The 18,218-nt window shown below is 42.8% G+C and overlaps 1 protein-coding gene across 5 annotated transcripts in view; it reads left to right on the top strand.

Annotated features, from left to right (window-relative positions):
* LOC118930300 (zinc finger protein 169-like) overlaps nucleotides 1–17,447 on the top strand; it is a 43,932-nt gene extending 26,485 nt beyond the window's left edge. Inside the window, exon 7 of one of the 5 annotated variants that reach the window (XR_008995615.1) lies at nucleotides 17,273–17,405. Coding sequence is in view for 3 of the 5 variants with exons in the window: in XM_057496790.1 (XP_057352773.1) it covers nucleotides 17,273–17,429 (157 nt within the window). In the remaining 2 variants the exon portion in view is untranslated. Of the gene's footprint in view, nucleotides 1–68; nucleotides 6,922–17,272 lie in introns of those variants that run through there. The other 4 variants (XR_008995614.1, XM_057496790.1, XM_057496791.1 and 1 more) reach the window with 4 other exon arrangements.
* Nucleotides 17,448–18,218: the final 771 nt, after the last annotated feature.

Here is an 18,218-nt window from a genome sequence, read left to right as displayed (position 1 = left end):
CAGCTGTGTGGGCATCATCATTGGCCCAAATGAAACAAAAAGGTGAAGTGTGAAATTTTCTTCTGGAGTTGCAACTTCCACCCTGTCCTGCCTTCAGACATCTGCGCCCTCGGTGCTGAGGTCCACCAGAGAGCTTCACGTGGGCCTTCTGATCTCCGGGACTCATGCCATCGGCTCCCCTAGGTCTCAGGCTTTCAGACCCGGCTTCCAGATGGCGGGTGGTGGGACTTCTGGGGTTCATATTTGCATGAGCCAGTTAGTGTATCTGCGTGTGTATAGATCTCATTGCTTCTTAGGGGTGACGGGCATTGTAAAGGGAAAGGAGGGAGTGAGGGAGCACAGGGTCTTGACAGAGTTGGAAAAGTGAAAATATTCAAAGTGCAGGACAGTGGGCTGTACTCAGGTCAGCTTCTTAGTGCAGTTAGGATTCCATCCCCACAGAAACCAGGAAAACCCCGTCCTCCTTGGTCAGACAGCATAACGGGCCTGTGTCCTTCAGAAGGAGCTCAGTGGTGTGACCCATATTCATGACTACGCCCTCCTTAGAAAATGTTCTCAGGAAGGAAGAGGGGCCGATGCGGCCTGACCTGCGTGCACCAGGCCTTGCACACTACGCCCCTGCCATCTGCCTCCCAGCTGGGAGAAATAAAGAAGACAATGCCTGGTGGCCATTTTGGGAGGAATCACCACAAATTCATGAGGTTTACCTTCAGCATGGTCACATTCTAAGTGAAGATCTGAGAAAAACTCATGCTTCCAGCAGGGGAAAGATAAAGGAACCACTTTGAAATATGCCGTGGGGAGAAGTAACTATTCTGAAAGATGTCACACACGTACTGACCCACCTAACACGGTCCTGATCTTGAGACCTACATCAGCCTCTGACTGGGAGGAAGGGGAGTTGGCCTGCTCCTCCTCCCTCTCGCTCTCCTGTCACACACAGGAGTGGGGGGGCCACTAAGAGATGCTTCAGATCCCAAGTATACCTGAAAACATTGGGAAGAGCTCATTTCAACATGGACATAAAGTGCAGGCAACCACTTTTTTACTAGAAGCTAAAGAACGTGAACCATACCTCCTAAATGTCAAAGATTCACTGATTAGTTACAGGGACATGGGTACACTTTATGGAAATTAGTCACAAGATTTAAAAACACTCTACCCCAAACTTGACCAGCACGTCAATCGAGCCTAGTATAGTTGCAGTAAATTACAACCCAGAGACTCTATTTAAGAACAAGTTATTAGGGAAAAACCCACCAGGGGAGACTGAGAGGACACAAGCAGGAAGTGACGCATCTGACATGCAGCTACAACAAATACTAACAGCCCAACTGAGATAAGTATAAAACCGCACACTAAAGGCCTGATTACTTCCAGTTCTGTCATACCTAACATCATTTTTTAAATTAACATATCATTAATATACAATCTCATGGAGGTTGTACTTGAGCAGCACTGGTAACATAATTTTAAGCATCCAGCAAAAAAATGGTAAGGTGGACCCCTCTAGAAATCATACTACCAAGAAGAGAGGAGTGAAATATTTAACAAATTGAAAGAAAGAAACCAACCTGGGATTCTGTATCCCATGGTGCTCATTGAGAAGTGGACAAGAAGGCCTCTCTCAGGCAACAAAAGTGGGAAATTTTGTCACTAGGCCAGACTTGTAGGAAGTGTTAAATCTTTCTCAGTGAAAAAAATGATATATTTATATACATATGAGAAATGTACATGTATATGGATGTACGATATATATAAGAATATCAGTTTTACATAAATGAGTTTTGACAATGAAATCAATTTCTCTTAATGGACATCCTGATTTGTTTTCAAAATAAGAATAGCAATAATGTATAGCTCTTGAATAAGTATAATGAATGAACACAGTGAGAATTGGGAATACACTGTCATAAGGTCTCTAACCTGCCCACGAGACAGTACAACGTTTGTTTAGAGGTCCTGCGTGAGTTGTTAATGTGCTTATAAACTACTGGAAGCTCTGCAAATTTTAAAAAGTAAGTGTCATTGATTTGTTTAAAGAACATGGAATCATAAAAAGGTCAGTCACAGAAGTGAAAAAAATACACAGAAAGTGCAGTGAATACAAAACAATTATATCTATGGTAGATACTAATCCAACTAACAATTCATTTCCAGGTAAAGAGCCACATATTGTCTGGAAAATAATTTATATATAAATACACACTATAAGGTAAAATAAGTGGTAAAATGTATATCATAGCTACCATAAACAAAAGCTGGAGAAGCTACATTGACTTTAAAGGAAGGCAATTTCAGAGCAAGGAAAATTATTCTTGACAAAGAAAGGCATTGCATAGTAACAAGGGGATCAGCACTCCAAGAAGTAACCACAATCCTTAATTCCTGTGCACCTAACAGCCTCAAAATACCTGAAGCAAAACCTGATAGGACTGCAAAGAGAAACAGACATTCTTACTGTAAGGTGGCCACTTAAGCAGCACTCTATCAGTAACTGAAATATGCAGAAGGCAGAAAACTAGGACAGATTTCAACTGAGTAGATAATCACTTATGATACGATTGTATCTGACATTTACAGAATATTTGATCCCACAGCAGCAGAATACACATTTTCTCATGAACATATGAAATATTCACCAAGGTGGACACCATGCTGTGCAGTGAAACCCACCACAATGTGTTTAAAAGAAGAGACATGGATATAGGCTGAATTGTGTGTCCCCCCAACCCAACTTCATATGTTGACATCCTGAAACCCAGTAACTCAATGCGACTACATGTGGAGACAGGGTGTATAAGGAAGTAATCAAGTGTGCATGAAGTCAGTAGGTGGGGCCCTAACCCAATAGTTTGCCGTCCTTACAAACATGAGGAAGTATGACATAGGCACAGAGAGATCATGTGAAGGCAGCAGAACACAGCCACCCACAAGCCAAAGGGACCTCAGAAGACATCAACCCTGCTGACACCTTAGTCCTGGAATTCTGGACTCCACAGCTGTGAGGAACTCCACTGGTGTTCAAGCCCCCCAGTCTGTGGTAATGAGTTATGGTGGCCGCCGGAAGCTAATGCCTGCATCATAAAAAGTTTGCTGTGGGATCAAATGAAACTAGTACTCAGTAAAAAACGTAAATCAATATACCAAAATACGTGTAAATTTAAAAATGCACTTCTACATGACACGGGTTGAAGAGAGGTCCCAGGGAAAAATATTTTTTAAGTATTTTGAACTGCATGAGTGAAAACACAATTTCTTGCAATTTGTCTAATGCACTGAAAGCATTGTAAAGAGAAATTTGTACCAGTGATGCACACATAAGGATGGAAAAAAATAATTCTTTAATGTAACCATCTATCATAAAGTTAAAAAGTAAGAGCAGTATAAACACTAAGCAAGCAGAACAAGAAACTGAACACTGGGCCAGAGATCAAAGAAACTGAAAATGGGAGACCAGTAGAGGAAATGAAGGATACCAAAAGCTGTTGCATTGAAAAGACCAAAGATATTGATGAATCATTAGGTTAATTAACAGAAAAGACAAATTGCTAATATCAAAAAGTAAATGATGAGCCAGCACTATTGATCCCATGGTATGAAAACGATAATAAAAGAACATGTAGAACTGTCCACAAATCTGATAAATTGGGAGAAATGCATGAAATGATTGAAAGCCCCAGCCTATGAAGGCTCATACAAAAAGAAATAGGTCACATCAGTAATATCATATCTAATAAGGAAATTGAATCAATAATAACCTCCAGAAAGAGAAGTCACTGGGCTCAAATGGTTTCACTGGTGAAATCTATAAAATATTCAAAGAAGAAATTATGCCAGTTTTCTACAATGTCTTCTAGGAAATAGAAGCACAGGGAACACTTCTTAACCCATTCGCTGAGGACAGTGTTACTATCCAAAGAAGGGAAAGACATTAAAAATAAAACAGACCAATAGATCTTATGAACATAGTCAAGAAACTCGTATTAGTACCTAATGTCCATTAATACATAAAAATAATTACATGACATGGCCAAACAGGATATATTCCAGTCATTAAGTTGGGATCATCCTTAAAAGTTTTTATAATCAGAAAACTTTTGGGTTTTCTTGATCATTGATTTAGTTTGTCCTCTCTCTGCAAGCTTATGTCTTTGTTTATTTTCTCAGTAAAGTTTCTTTGAATCTGCTTTGATTTCAAGCTTACTTTGAAATTAAATTTACTGGTTTTCCTTTTTGTGTTTGTCAAAATACCACGAAATTTGTTCGTTACCCTCTTAATTTCAATTCATTCCTGTATGTTGTAATATCACTTTTTATTTTTGCTTTAAGCCAAGCATTATCGTGTTTACAGACCAACACACCTTTATTTAATACACTTTTCTTTGAAATGAGTATGAAAATTCAAAAGTCCTCACCAGATACTTTACGGCAAATACACTTGCATTTAAAAATGGAAATCTAACGACATAGAATACAGAAAGCAGAATTAAACCATTACAAGAAATATATTCATCAGAAGACTTTAAAAAATGCGTTGAAAAAATTCTGTGCTTAAAGCAAAACTAAAAAAGTATGTTACAACATACTTTAACATTCAGGAATATTTTACAGGTTCAGTGGTATCCTGATGAAAGCATCGAGGCAAATAAGTAATTTTAATTTTAGTGTAAGAAGGCTGAAAATGTGCACAAAGCCTACAAATATGTTAATGTAGTTTTTCAATTTCCTTTGCATTTTTCTCCTTCATATTCCTTTTTATTCATTTTTCATTTTAAACAAACACCATTATACATGTGAAAAAATATATGAAATTACTCTTTTCTGATTTAATTTTAAATTTAAGCTTTGTGTTAAAGAAAACGATTATATAGGCTGTCCATGGGGTCGGTAGTATGGCAGGGAGAATACAGCTAATGACTCTAACATTTTACCATGTTGAGGGACACTGACACAATGGAGGGCATGGGGACTTAACAATATGGCTGAATTTTGAGCCACAGTTTTTTGTAATAGAAAGCATCATAATATTGTATATCAATGATACTTTAATAAAAAGACAGAATAGAAGAATAATTTGCTGGGAACAAGAAGAAAACTTGATTATAACAATCTGGAAAGATGACAAAATGGGAAGCCACTGGCATCTGTCTCCCAACGATATACCACGTAGACTGGCAGAACCTGCATGATGCAAATATTTTGGACTCTGGAGGCTACTGAAGCCTTGCAACTTCCAAGGAAAGCCTAGGAAGGTAACCTGGGGTTAGTTTCTAACCCTTTCAGCTCTTTGCACACTGGCAGCCTCCCGGCCCCAGGGCCGCAGCCATGCACTCCTGCAGCAGCTTGCACACAACTTGCAGGAGCCGTACAGTGAAGAAAGGATGAGTCCTTGTCTCAGGGATCTTGGCTCTGAACGAGGACTGCTGCTTCTGGCCAGATAGGCCCAAGCAGAGTGTACGTGGTCATTGTTTTTCCTCCCCTTTGGCTGGAAGACCCTCCCTGTCCAGCAGAAGAGATTTTCTGGAGACTTCAAGGGCCAGACCCTCTATTCCTTCATTTTTATCATTTCCCCTAAGGAGCTTTAATTAAACTGGAAAATTCAAAAGGAATTCCATATACAGGAAAACTGGACAGTGACCACACAGCCAAAGGAAAGGGTCTGGCGGAAAAATAAAGGGAGATTTTAAATTTACAACTCAGGATCATCCTTGTCACAGACACAGCCTTCAACAGTCAAAAATAAAAGCATTACCAAAAACACTAAGCCCTGGTGAAGGGGGAGAATTGATTTCCACAGATAACAAATTGTTAGATTCAAATGTCAGTTGTCCACAACAACTATGAGGCATACAATGCACCAGGAATGTATGACTCATTCAAAGAAGAAAAAGTCTGTTTCTGTGAGAGAGCTGATGGCAGGTGTACAACACGGACTCTAGAGCAATTGTCTTAAAAGAATTCAAAGAACTAAGGAGGTTAAGGAAGTCAAGAATATGCATGGACCAAATGGAAATATTAAACAGATGGAAAACCTAAATAAAAAACAAATTGGAGATCTGCAGCTAAAAATACACTAGCTGCAGCAATAAATTCACTAAAGGGATTCAAAGACAATTTTGAGCAGACAGAATAAAGAATTCAGGAACTTGAATTTAAGATAATGGAAATGAATGAATCAGAGGAACAGGAAGAGAAAACTGAAGAAATGTAAAAAACCCTGAAGAGAAATTCAGATGGTCAGCAGACACGTGAAAACATGCTCCACATGGCTAGCTATCAGACAAATGCAAATTAAAACCACAATGAGATATCACCTAACACCAGTAAGGATCGCCACCATCCAAAAGACAAACAACAACAAATGTGGCTGAGGTTGTGGAGAAAGTGGAACCCTCCTACACTGCTGGTGGGAATGTAAACTAGACCGACCACTGTGGAAAGCAGTATGGAGGTTCCTCAAAAAGCTCAAAATAGAAATTCCATTGACCCAGGAATTCCACTCCAAGAAATTTACCCTAAGAAAATGCAGCAGTCCGGTTTGAAAAAGGCAGGTGCATCCCTATGATTATGGCAGCACTATTTACAATAGCCAAGGAATGGAAGCAACCTAAGTGTCCATCAGTAGATGAATGGATAAAGAAGATGTGGTATATATACACAATGGAATATTATTCAGCCATTAGAAGAAAACAAATCCGACCATTTGCAACAACATGGACAGAACTGGAGGGTATTATGCTCAGTGAAATAAGCCAGGTGGAGAAAGACAAATACCAAATGATTTCACTCATCTGTGGAGTATAAGAACAAAGAAAAAACTGAAGGAACAAAATAGCAGCAGAATCACAGAACCCAAGAATGGACTAACAGTTACCAAAGGGAAAGGGACTGGGGAGGATGGGTGGGAAGGGAGGGATAAGGGGAGAGAAAAGAAAGTGGGTGTTATGATTAGCATGTATAATGTGGGGAGGGGACACAGGGAGGGCTGTGCAACAGAGAAGACAAGTAGTGATTCTGCAGCATCTTACTACACTGATGGACAGTGACTGTAGTGGGGTTTGTGGGGGGGACTTGGTGACAGGGTAGTTTAGTAAACAATGTTCCTCATGTAATTGTAGATCAATGATACCAAAAAAAAAAAAAAGACCTGAGTGACATGCATAACACCATGAAGTGGACCAACATAAACATTGCAAGAGAACCAGAAAGGAGAGAAATGAGAACATCCGAAGTTGGTGAAAGACATAAATATACACATGTCAAAAGCACAAAATACAAGATTGGCTCAGAGAATCACACAAAACACTAACATCAAACTTGAAAAGGCTAAGTTTGAATCTTGAAAAATTAAAAGAAGCAACTCATACAAACCAGATTTCTCATCAGAAACTCCAGAGCCCAGAGAGCAGTGGGCCCATGTCTCCATAGCTCTAAAAGGAAAATAAAAACCTGTTAACTGAGGATCTTGTATCTGGCAAAAGTGTCCTTCAAAAGGGAAAGAGAAATACAGTCATTTGCAGATATGCAATTTAGTTACTACCAGAGCTGCCCTGCAGTAAATGCTCAGGGAGACCCACAGGGTGAAATGTAAGGATATTAATACTAACTGGAAACCATATGAGAAAGCAAAAGTCTCAACCAAGGGAAATACAAGGGCAGTTATAAAAGCCAGTAATGAGGTAGCAGTTTGTTACTGTTTTTGCTTTCTACATGATTGAAAAGGCAAATGCATTACAAATTATTAATTTCAAAGCTACTGTCATAATTTTGGCTTCTACATCTGCATTTTCTTTTCTATAGAACTTAAGTAGGTATCATGTTCCATAAAATTATTAGTTTATATTTTTTGGGACACAGTGAATAAAGGTGCAATTTTCTGGTATCAAAACTGAAAGGGGTGTTAACACATCTGTAAAAGAGCAGAGTTTCTGTGTACTACTGAATTTACATTGTTATAAATTCAAATTAGTTGTAACTATAGAGTGTTAAATATAATCTACAAGGTAACCACCAAGAAAATAGGTACAGAACAAAACAAAAGGAAATGAGATAGTAGTTTAAATATTTCAAAAACAAAATCAACTAAACACAAAACAATATGGCAAAGTAGCAATTGAGACAAAAAATCTGTAAAGCATATAGAAAACAAGTAGCAAAATGGGAGAAGTTCCAGCTTACCAGAAATTCTTAGATGTCAAAGATTAAACATTCCAATCAAAAACAGAGAATTGCAAAGTGGAGAGTATAGGACCCAACTATACATTATCCACAAAAGATACAGTTTACATACAGACTCAAATAGATTGAACCTGAGAGGATGGAAAATGATGTAACATACAAAGAGTGACCAGAAGAGATCAGAAGTGGACCTAGTAACCTCAACGCAGACGCTAAATCCAAGAGAGTACAAGAAAAAAATAACATTACAGAAAGAGAAATCAGGATAACAATTCCATTCACAATTGCATAAAAAGAATAAAATACCTAGGTATAAACATAACCAAGGAAGTGACAGACCTATACTCTGAAAACTACAAGACACTCATTAGAGAAATTAAAGATACCAATATATGGAAACACATCACATGCTCTTGGATTGGAAGAATTAATATTGTCCAAATGGCCATGCTGCCTAAAGCAATCTACAGATTCAATGGAATCCCTATCAAAACACCAACAGCATTCTTCATGAACCTTAAGCAAACAGTTCTAAAATTCATATGGAACCACAGAGGACCTCGAATAGCCAAATCAATCCTGAGAAGGAAGAATAAAGCAGGGGGAATCTCGCTTACTAACTTAAAGCTCTACTACAAAGCCACAGTAATCAAGACAGTTTGGTACTGGCACAAGAACGGACCCATAGACCAATGAAACAGACTAGGGAGCCCAGATATAAACCCAAGGATATATGGTCAATTAACATATGGTAAAAAGCCATGGACATACAATGGGGAAATGACAGCCTCTTCAACAGCTGGTGTTGGCAAAACTGGTCAGCTACATGTAAGAGAATGAAACTGGATAATTGTCCTACCCCATACACAAAAGTAAACCTAAAATGGATCAAAGATTGGAATGTAAGTCATGAAACCATAAAACTCTTAGGAAAAAACATAGGCAAAACTAACTTGGCCATAAACACGAGCAATGTCTTAATGAGCAAATCTCTCCGGGCAAGGGAAACAAAGGAAAGATGAACAAGTGGTAGTATATCAAATGAGAATGCTCTGTTTTTTGTACAGCAAAGAACACCATCAGTAGAAGAAAAAGGCATTCTACAGTATGGGAGAATATATTCATAAATGACAGATCCAATAAGGGTTTGACATCCCAAATTATATAAAGAGCTCATGCACCTTGACAAACAAAAAGTAAATTAGCCAAATAAAAAGTGGACAGAGTATCTGAACAGACACTCCTCCAAAGAAAATATTCAGATGGCCAACAGGCACATGAAAAGATGCTCCACATCGCTAGTCATCAGAGAAATGCAAATTAAAACCACAATGAGATATCACCTCACACCAATTAGGATGGCCACCATCCAAAAGACAAACAACAACAAATGTTGGCAGGGATGCGGAGAAAGGGGAACCCTCCTACACTGCTGGTGGGAATGTAGAGTAGTTCAACCATTGTGGAAAGCAGTATGGAGGTTCCTCAAAAAACTAAAAATAGAAATACCACTTGAGCCAGGAATTCCACTCCTAGGAATTTACCATAAGAATGCAGCAGCCCATTTTGAAAAAGATGTATGCATCCCTATATTCATCACAGCACTATTTGCAGTAGCCAGGAAATGGAAGCAAACTAAGTGTCCATCAGTAGATGAATGGATAAAGAAGAGGTGGTGCATGTATGCAATGAAATACTATTCTGACATAAGAAGAAAACAAATCCTACCATTTGAAACAACATGGATGGAGCTAGAGGTATTATGCTCAGTGAAATTAGCCAGACAGAGAGAGACAAGTACCAAATGAATTCACTCATATGTGGAGTATAACAACAGAGTGAAAGTGAAGGAACAAAACAGCAGCAGAATCACAGAAACCACAAATGGACTAACAGTTACCAAAGGGAAAGGGACTGGGGAGGATGGGTGGGAAGGGAAGGATAAGGGCAGGAAAAAGAAAGGGGGCATTACAATTAGCATGTATAATGTGGGGGTGTATGGGGCGGGCTCTACAACACAGACAAGTAGTGATTTTACAGCATCTTACTACACTGATGGACAGTGACTGTGAAGGGGCATGGCGGGTGACTTGGTGAAGGGGGGAGCCTAGTAAAAATAGTGTTCTTCATGTAATTGTAGATTAATGATACCAAAATAAAATAAAATAAAATAGAGGGTGTCCAGGGTGGCTTGTACATTGCCCACATTCCTGTCTTAAAGAGACAGTAACCATTTGGCAGATAAGGAAACAGGAACTCAGAAGAGTTGCTTAATTTACTCAAGATTACATAGTTATTAGGTGGCATGGGCAACCTTCCTACAAAGCCAATGTCCTTTCTACTTTCCTATGCAGCTATGATGATGGCAATCAAGTACTGGTAATCAATCCCTAATCTTCCCACTTTGGAGTTAAATTTAGTTATGGACATATACTGCATGTGTATTCCGGATAGTTATAAAACCAAAAAATATGTATGATGAGTTATATGTATGAATTAACCAAAGGAAACTATATTACATCTCAACTTTTCCACAAACTTGGAATTATTCTCTACTTTCAACCATACATTATGCAGATAATATCAGTTCAAATGAATATTAAATACTGGCCTAAACTAGAAAAAAAAATTGTGGAGCAATTGAAGGTTCCTATGGCCAGGAATCTCACATGGCCCTGGTCGGCTTGCTCACTACATACATGAGGGCTATACGATGATATTGACACCATATAGAAGCTCCGCCTAGTGCTCTGGTCTGCAAGGCTGCAGGAGAGCAGAGGCTGAAGGGGTGGCACCACTGGGGACAGACTGAGATGGCTGCGGGGTCAGACGGGCCCAGAGGCAGAGCTCAGCTTGCTCCGTGCAAACTCGCTCTGCGTGGATGGGAGTCTAGTGACTGACTTGCCACTGTGTGAATAAAGGTAGTCATAAACCCTTTTACCCCCCTCAAAAAAAATGGCGCCTGACCAAACACTTTTCGACCTGAGATGGCAATCATTAATTTTCAGTTTCCCAAGATTAGGTTCAGCTTCCTGCTCATTACACAGAAAACTCTGTGACACACAGGCCAATAACGTCCTGCCAGCTAACCCCAGTGATGCCATAACCAATCAGCTGGTTTCAAGTGCCTTAATAGGAGATGTAAGCCAACGCTCCCCAGCCCACGTGGCTGCTCCCTCACTCTAGCGGGCAGCAAACTCGCCACCACTGTGTAAATCTCTTGGTTGGATATCTGCTTCTGGTGTGGTTCCCTCTTCCCTGAAGGAATTGGGCACTCCTTTTATTGGTGCCATGACTCAGATGTGGCCTCCCCAACAGGAGTGGGACTCCCTTCATTCGAGGGTGAGACCGCTTGAGACTCCCTTGAGGTAGCGGCCAGCCTGCACCCATCCTCTCCATCACCTTCCTCACATACACTGCAGGCTCCAAATCGGTTAATTCCCCAATCCTGAATCCCTCAGCGCCTAGGGTCACAAAATGGGAATCTAAACGTTGATCACCTGGCACTTCCTGGGGCCCACCATGAGGGAGGAAGACACCCCACTCATACCTTTATGGTGGCATTGGTCTCTGAGGGGTTCTCATCAGTCCCGGGGCTCAGCCAGCGGTAAGACCAGACCCTTCCCTTTCCTCTCATTTGGCCTGGGTCTCACCTTCCACACCGCTCTCCAAAAACCTTGGCACCGGGTGACCTAAGGACCACCGATCCATCAGGGTCCCTCAGCTATTGGAACTCGGTGACAACCAAGTCCTAAATCCCAAGATCTCACCTGATCTTTGAGTGGAGTGGGGCGCCCCTCTAATCAACATACCAACAACCTCGTATCCACATGCGGGGAACGTCCTCTCTGCCAGCTGACTCCGCACTCAGATGTCATTTAAACGATGTGAATACTCTTAGCCTAACTCCAGACATCAAGCCCAAAATACTCATCAAACTTTGTGCCCAAGATTAGTCCACTTACTCATTAGATAACCCAAGTAAATGGCCCCCTCACGGGTCCTTAGATCCCGCCCTTCTGCAAGATCTTTACAACTATAGTGAGTAATCGACAAAATGGGTAGAGACTCCTTATGTCCAGGCTTTCTCTGTCCTCGGAGCTAATCTGTCCTTATGCAGAAATTGTAACCGGAAACATGTCTTACTAGCATATAGCCTGTCCTCAGCCACCCCTTCTTCCCCCACAGAGTTTGACCCAGTGGACGTGCCACCTCCTTACAGATGGCAAGCTCCACAACCGCCACCCTCCCCCAATCTCCGCACCACCCGCAGCACCAAGTCCACCAGTACCAGCACCTCCTACTCCCTCTCCTCCTGCAACTCCTCCCCTTCTTTCAGTCCTCCCACCACTCGCTCCTGCACCCAATCGGCTCACCTACCAAAGGTTAATTCCTCTCTTTGGGAGGCGGACGGAACTGAGGAAATAGTCCGCGTTCATGTTCCCTTCTCTATGGCGGACCTCTCCCAGATTGAAAAGCGTCCAGGTTCCTATACCATCAATTCAACCTCATACATCAACGAATTTCAAAATCTACTCCAGGCATACAGCTTAACCTACCATGACATCTATATGATCCTTTCCAATACACTGCTCCCAGAAGAGCGCAGGTGAGTATTCGAACAAGCTCATACATACGCTGATCAGGTTCATCAGACTACCCCCACCCATCCAATAGGGGCTCAGGCTAAACTTAAAAACTGGAGAGAGGGCCTCTTACTCCCCAAACTGAGGTTTTAGCCACAGCTTTTAAACTCTATCACAATAGAGATGAAAAAGCCAAACAGCAAAAGTATCAGATGCTAGCACAGGCCCTAAGAGATCCCAATCTGTCCACACTTACGGGACCACGGAGAGGATGTCCTCCACCAAAATTTCCTCCTGGACCTGTTTCAAATGGTGGATGGATGGACAGTGGGCATGCGTGTGCCCCAATCCCAGGCCACCACCAGGGCCATGCTCCAAGTGCCATTCCAGTGTTCACTCGGTGGAAGATAGTCCCAGCCCCACAGGGGGCCGGATCAGACTCCACCCCAAACAGAGACCTCTTGAGCCTGGCAGTGGATGACTGACGAGCCCTTGGGACTCCCCTCCCGACAAATGTCATCACCTTCCCGGAGCCCAAGGTATCCATTCTGGCGGATGGATATCCCTTTAACTTCCTCCTAGACACGGGTGCGATGTTCTCAGTACTAAGGGAGTTTTGGGGACCTACCTCTCTATCTAAATCCCCTGTTGTTTGGGTAGGGTGCCAAACAGTATTTCCAAATAATCCCCATACTCCCCGGCTCATTTTCTGGTCACACCTTCTCCCACACATTTCTAGTCATGTCCCATGGCAGTGTTCCCTTGTCAGGATGAGACGTATTATCGAAATTCCAAGCTTCCATTCCATTTAGCCTCGCTCCTTCCCTTATCCTCATTCTCACAGAAGCTATCGAGCCAATGCCCATTCTAAGCCATTCCATCCCCCCCATCAGTGAACCCCCAAGTCTGGAACAGCACCACACCCTCCTTAGCAAAACACATGCCTGTCAAAGTTCACCTGCAGGACCCCCTGCACTTTCCTTGCCAACCCGAATGTCCCCTGCCCACCACTAGTCTTCTAGGGCTTCAGCCAATCATTGCAGATCTACAGAGGAAAGGACTCATTAGGCCCACGCATTCTCCCTATAACACCCCTATTTTAGCTGTAAAAAATCCTAATGGCTCTTTTCACTTGATTCAACATTTAAGATTCATAAATACTGCAGTCAAACCTACCCACCCAGTGGTCCCACACGCATATACAATACTTTCCTCCATATCCAACTCTTCCCTCTACATTTCAGTTATTGGTCTCAAAATGCTTTCTTTACCATCCCTTTATTCCCCGCATCTCAAGATATCTTTACTGGACTGACACCCCCACATACCAATCCCAACAATTCACGTGGACAGTACTCCCCCAGGGTTTCAAAGACAGTCCACAGATATTCAGACAAGCCCTAGCAAATGACCTTAAGGAGCTGACACTTCCCCAGTTCACAGTCCTCCAGTATGTTGATGACATTCTGTGCAGCCCCTCTCTTCAAATCTCTTAGACAAAAAAGGATTAAAGATGGTGGCGTGAGAGGAGAGACAGAGGCTTCATCCTAAAACTGGATTCAATTAGAAAATATAGCTGGTGCAACTAATCCTGAAAGAGCAACAGGAAAGAGGATGGCGCCAGACTGCACACACCTGGAGAAAAGAGTAGACCTCACCGATCCGGGTAACGAACCAGAGCCGTGGCCCGGTGGGACCCAAGACCTTCCCCCACCCCAGCTCACTGGCGGAAGGAAGAGAAACGGAGCAGGAAGGGAGTGGAAGGCCTGTGACTGCTGAATTCCTAGCTCCGGAGCTCTGCACAGGGAGCACAAACCAACATTCCATGGTGCTTTCATCATACTCTTCTGATTGCGGGGCTGGAAAGCTGGGACAGGCGGAGTTCCTGGGGAAACTGGGATTCTGGCCACTTGTGGAAAGCAGGGATCCATATCCAGCTGCTCAGGGACAAAATATTTTACCTGTGTGCTCGGGCCACTGGTTCAGGCAGTTGAGAAAGGCAGAGAATCCGGGAAGCGGGGAACAGCTCTTTCCTCCCCCCAGGCACCAATACTGCTCCCCTGCGACCCCCGACATTGCATCAGGGGCGAAGAAGTCACACAGTAGAACTTCTGGACACTAGAGGGCGCCATATACAAATAGGAAATGCCAAAGAAACCTGGTTCAGGGTAAAATTACTAATATAACTCCCGAGAAAGATTTAAATGATATGGACCTCGGGACTCTTCCTGAAATCTCTGAGACCAATACCATTACCCTTCCTAACTTCCTTTCTGGAAAAGGATAGTGAGTCTCCCCACGTAAAGTTCAATGATCTCAACAAACAGTCACATACTTAGGAGTCCAATTATCACGTGGCTCCAAGGCCTTCACTTTAGACTGCAAAAAAACTTATTCGAGATTTCCCCACCCCAAAAACGAAAGAAGAAATACTCTCAATCCTACGTCTAGCACGATATTTGTGAGAGCCTGGGTTCCCAACTTCTCCCTCCTGGATGCACCCCTTTACACTTTAACTAAAGGAGACTCAGAGGAACCCCTACTCAATTCTGCCAAGACTCCCTTTTTAAAGCTCCAACAAGCTCTTCTTCAAGACCCTGCCCTTCACTTACCAGACATACAACAACCTTTTACTCTACACGTACATGAAACAAAGGACTGGCCTTAGGATTCTTAGGACAAATGAAAGGCCCCACCTTCCATCCTGTACCCTATCTCTCCAAAAAGTTAGACCCTAGAGTCCAAGGATGGGTTCCCTGTCTAAGAGCCTTGGCAGCGGCATATGATCCAATCCAGGAAGCAAAAACACTCACCTATGGAGGCACAATCACAATCATATCACCCCATCATTTAACAGACCTCCCAAAATGTAAAGGATTAAGGACCCTTCCCCCCTGCTGAATCCTTTCACTCCTTGTCCTCTTCCTACATGATTCTTCTATCTCCTTTCAGGCCTGCTCATCCCTAAATGTCACTACATTACTCCCCATTATCCAAGATGCACCCACCCATCACTGTATTCAAACCCTCGAAGACCTCCTCCCATGTCCCACCCATATAAAAGAGGGACCCTTAGAAATCCCACTCATGTGTGGTTCACTGATGGCAGTTCCTTTCTAATGGAGGGGGAACGGCAGGCAGGATATGTCATTGTTACCCTAACTGAAACCATTGCAGCAAAATCTCTGCCACAAAACACAACCAACCAACATGCCGAACACTTTGCAGTCACGCGGGCCTTTCTGAGTACGTTTTCCACATCCTTCTTTCTCACTCAGCCATCTGGAAAGATAGGGGACTATTAACTACCAAAGGCACCCCCATTACCAATTCTAAACTGACCACAGGCCTCCTCCACAAATCTCTCCTCCCTCGTGAGACAGGAATCGTTCACTGCCACTCACATCTATCCGACACATCCCCAACAATAGGCAATTTGAACGTAGCCCAGGCCACAAGGAAGGCTGCTATGTCAGAAAGCCCAACCATTGCTCTAGACATTCCTCACTGCTCTTCCAACGTTCCTGATAATTTTCCCTCCAAACATGACCTCTCTTTCTATTTACACTCTCTATTTCACAACAGCCCACAATATTTAAAACTTTCTCAAGCCCTTTCCTCTAAATGCTGAAGACCTCAAATACATCCAACAACTAACCACAGACTGTCATTTCTGCAAAAGAACTAATCCTAACATCCCTTTGAAACCCTTCTCTTTCCCAAATCATCAAGCCAGGAGACATATCCCCAGAGCAGACTGGCAGCTTGACTTCACAAACATTCCCATAGTCTGAAAACACACATATCTTCTGGTGTTTGTGGACACATTCTTGGGGTGGGTTGAGGCCTTCCTCACCTCAAACAAGAGGGCTTCCACCATTGCTTCAATTCTTCTCTCAGATATAATCCCAAGATTTGGAATGCCCACCTCATTTCATTCAGACAGTGGTCCAGAATTTGTTTCCAACATTACAGAAAAAATTACAGGAACTCTCAACATCCCATGGCATTTCCTTATTCCTTCTTATTCTAAATCATCAGGAAAAGTTGAACGTACCAATCAGACACTAAAAAAAGTTCTGACCAAACTCCCTCTCGATTTACACACTGAATGGATCAAATTCCTTCCTCTGTTCTGACATCAAGTCCTCCCAAAAAGTCCTTCATTAATATCCTTTTTTGAGGTAATCTATGGTAGACCTACATTGCCCCCTGGAATAACTCCCTCTCCTCCCCTTCTCCCTGAACACTTTTCTTATTCCCTTCTCTCTTTCGTTCATTCCCAGCTCTGGAGACACAAAGAGGCCCTGTTACCAGATCCCTTGAGGTCTCACATCTCTTTTCCTCTGACTCTGAGCAACCGGGTATACTTCTCTCCTCCCTCTGATGACTCCACTCACTTAACCCCAAATGAAAGGACCTCTGAAAATCATTCTCTGCACCCCTGCTGCTCCTCAATTATAGGAGTCCCCTGGAAAATTAACCCCATGAATTCATATTTCCAGGTTGAAGCTGGCCAGGCCTCCGGGAGACAGCTCAGAAGAAAAAGCTTCAAACCTGACTCCTCCACGCTTCACCTGTACCCCCTGCAAAACAGAACCCTTAAAACTTTGCATCTGCTGTCTAAAACTTCTCACCATCATTCCCAAGGATGGACCTTAACATCCCCACCATATACACTCTTACCCTCTGCTTTCTTACCCCGTTTCCAATATGTCACATGTTTGGAGATTTAAGTTGAGGGAAACATATACACAAAAATACATTAAAAAACACTGCTGTGTCAGTCACAGCTGATTGTCCCACAACAGGCTGTGCTTCCACCATTAGGATTCCCTACCCAACTCCGAGCTGATACAACAAGCCACTGGGCTCTACCTAGATTTCACCTTTGAAAAGACAAAATATTCCTGTAATGGGAGGAGCCAAGATGGTGGCATGAGTAGCGCAGTGGAAATGTACTCCCAAAACCACATATATTTTGGAAAATACAACAAATACAACTCTTCCTAAAAGAGAAACCAGAAGACACAGGACAATAGCCAGGCTACATTAACACCTCTGAGAACCCAGTGCCTCATGAAGGGGGTAAGATACAAGCCCTGTCCTGGCGGGACCCGAGTGCCCCTCACCCCATCTCCCGGCAGGAGGAGAGGAGTCAGAGTGGGGAGGGTGAGGGATCCCAGGACTGCTAAATAGCCAGCCCTAGCCATCCACACCAGAGCACAGAGACAGTGGGTGCATTGGGTGCGGGAAACTAGGGAATCAGGAGAGTAAGACCTGTGAGTGGGTCCCTGCAGCTGGCTCCCCAGGGCCAAAGAAAAGCGAGTGGTTTTTGAAAGTCTTAAAGGGACAGGGACCCCACTGCCAGACAAAAGTGTCCCGGGACACTTAGCCCAGCAGCTAAGAATCCCAGGGAACTCCAGGCACCCTAGCCGTGTGGGCAGCAGT

The sequence above is a fragment of the Manis pentadactyla genome, unplaced genomic scaffold (genome assembly GCF_030020395.1).
Source record: "Manis pentadactyla isolate mManPen7 unplaced genomic scaffold, mManPen7.hap1 scaffold_461, whole genome shotgun sequence".
Classification (NCBI taxonomy): Eukaryota; Metazoa; Chordata; class Mammalia; order Pholidota; family Manidae; genus Manis; species Manis pentadactyla.
This window is presented reverse-complemented; position numbering and strand designations above follow the sequence as displayed.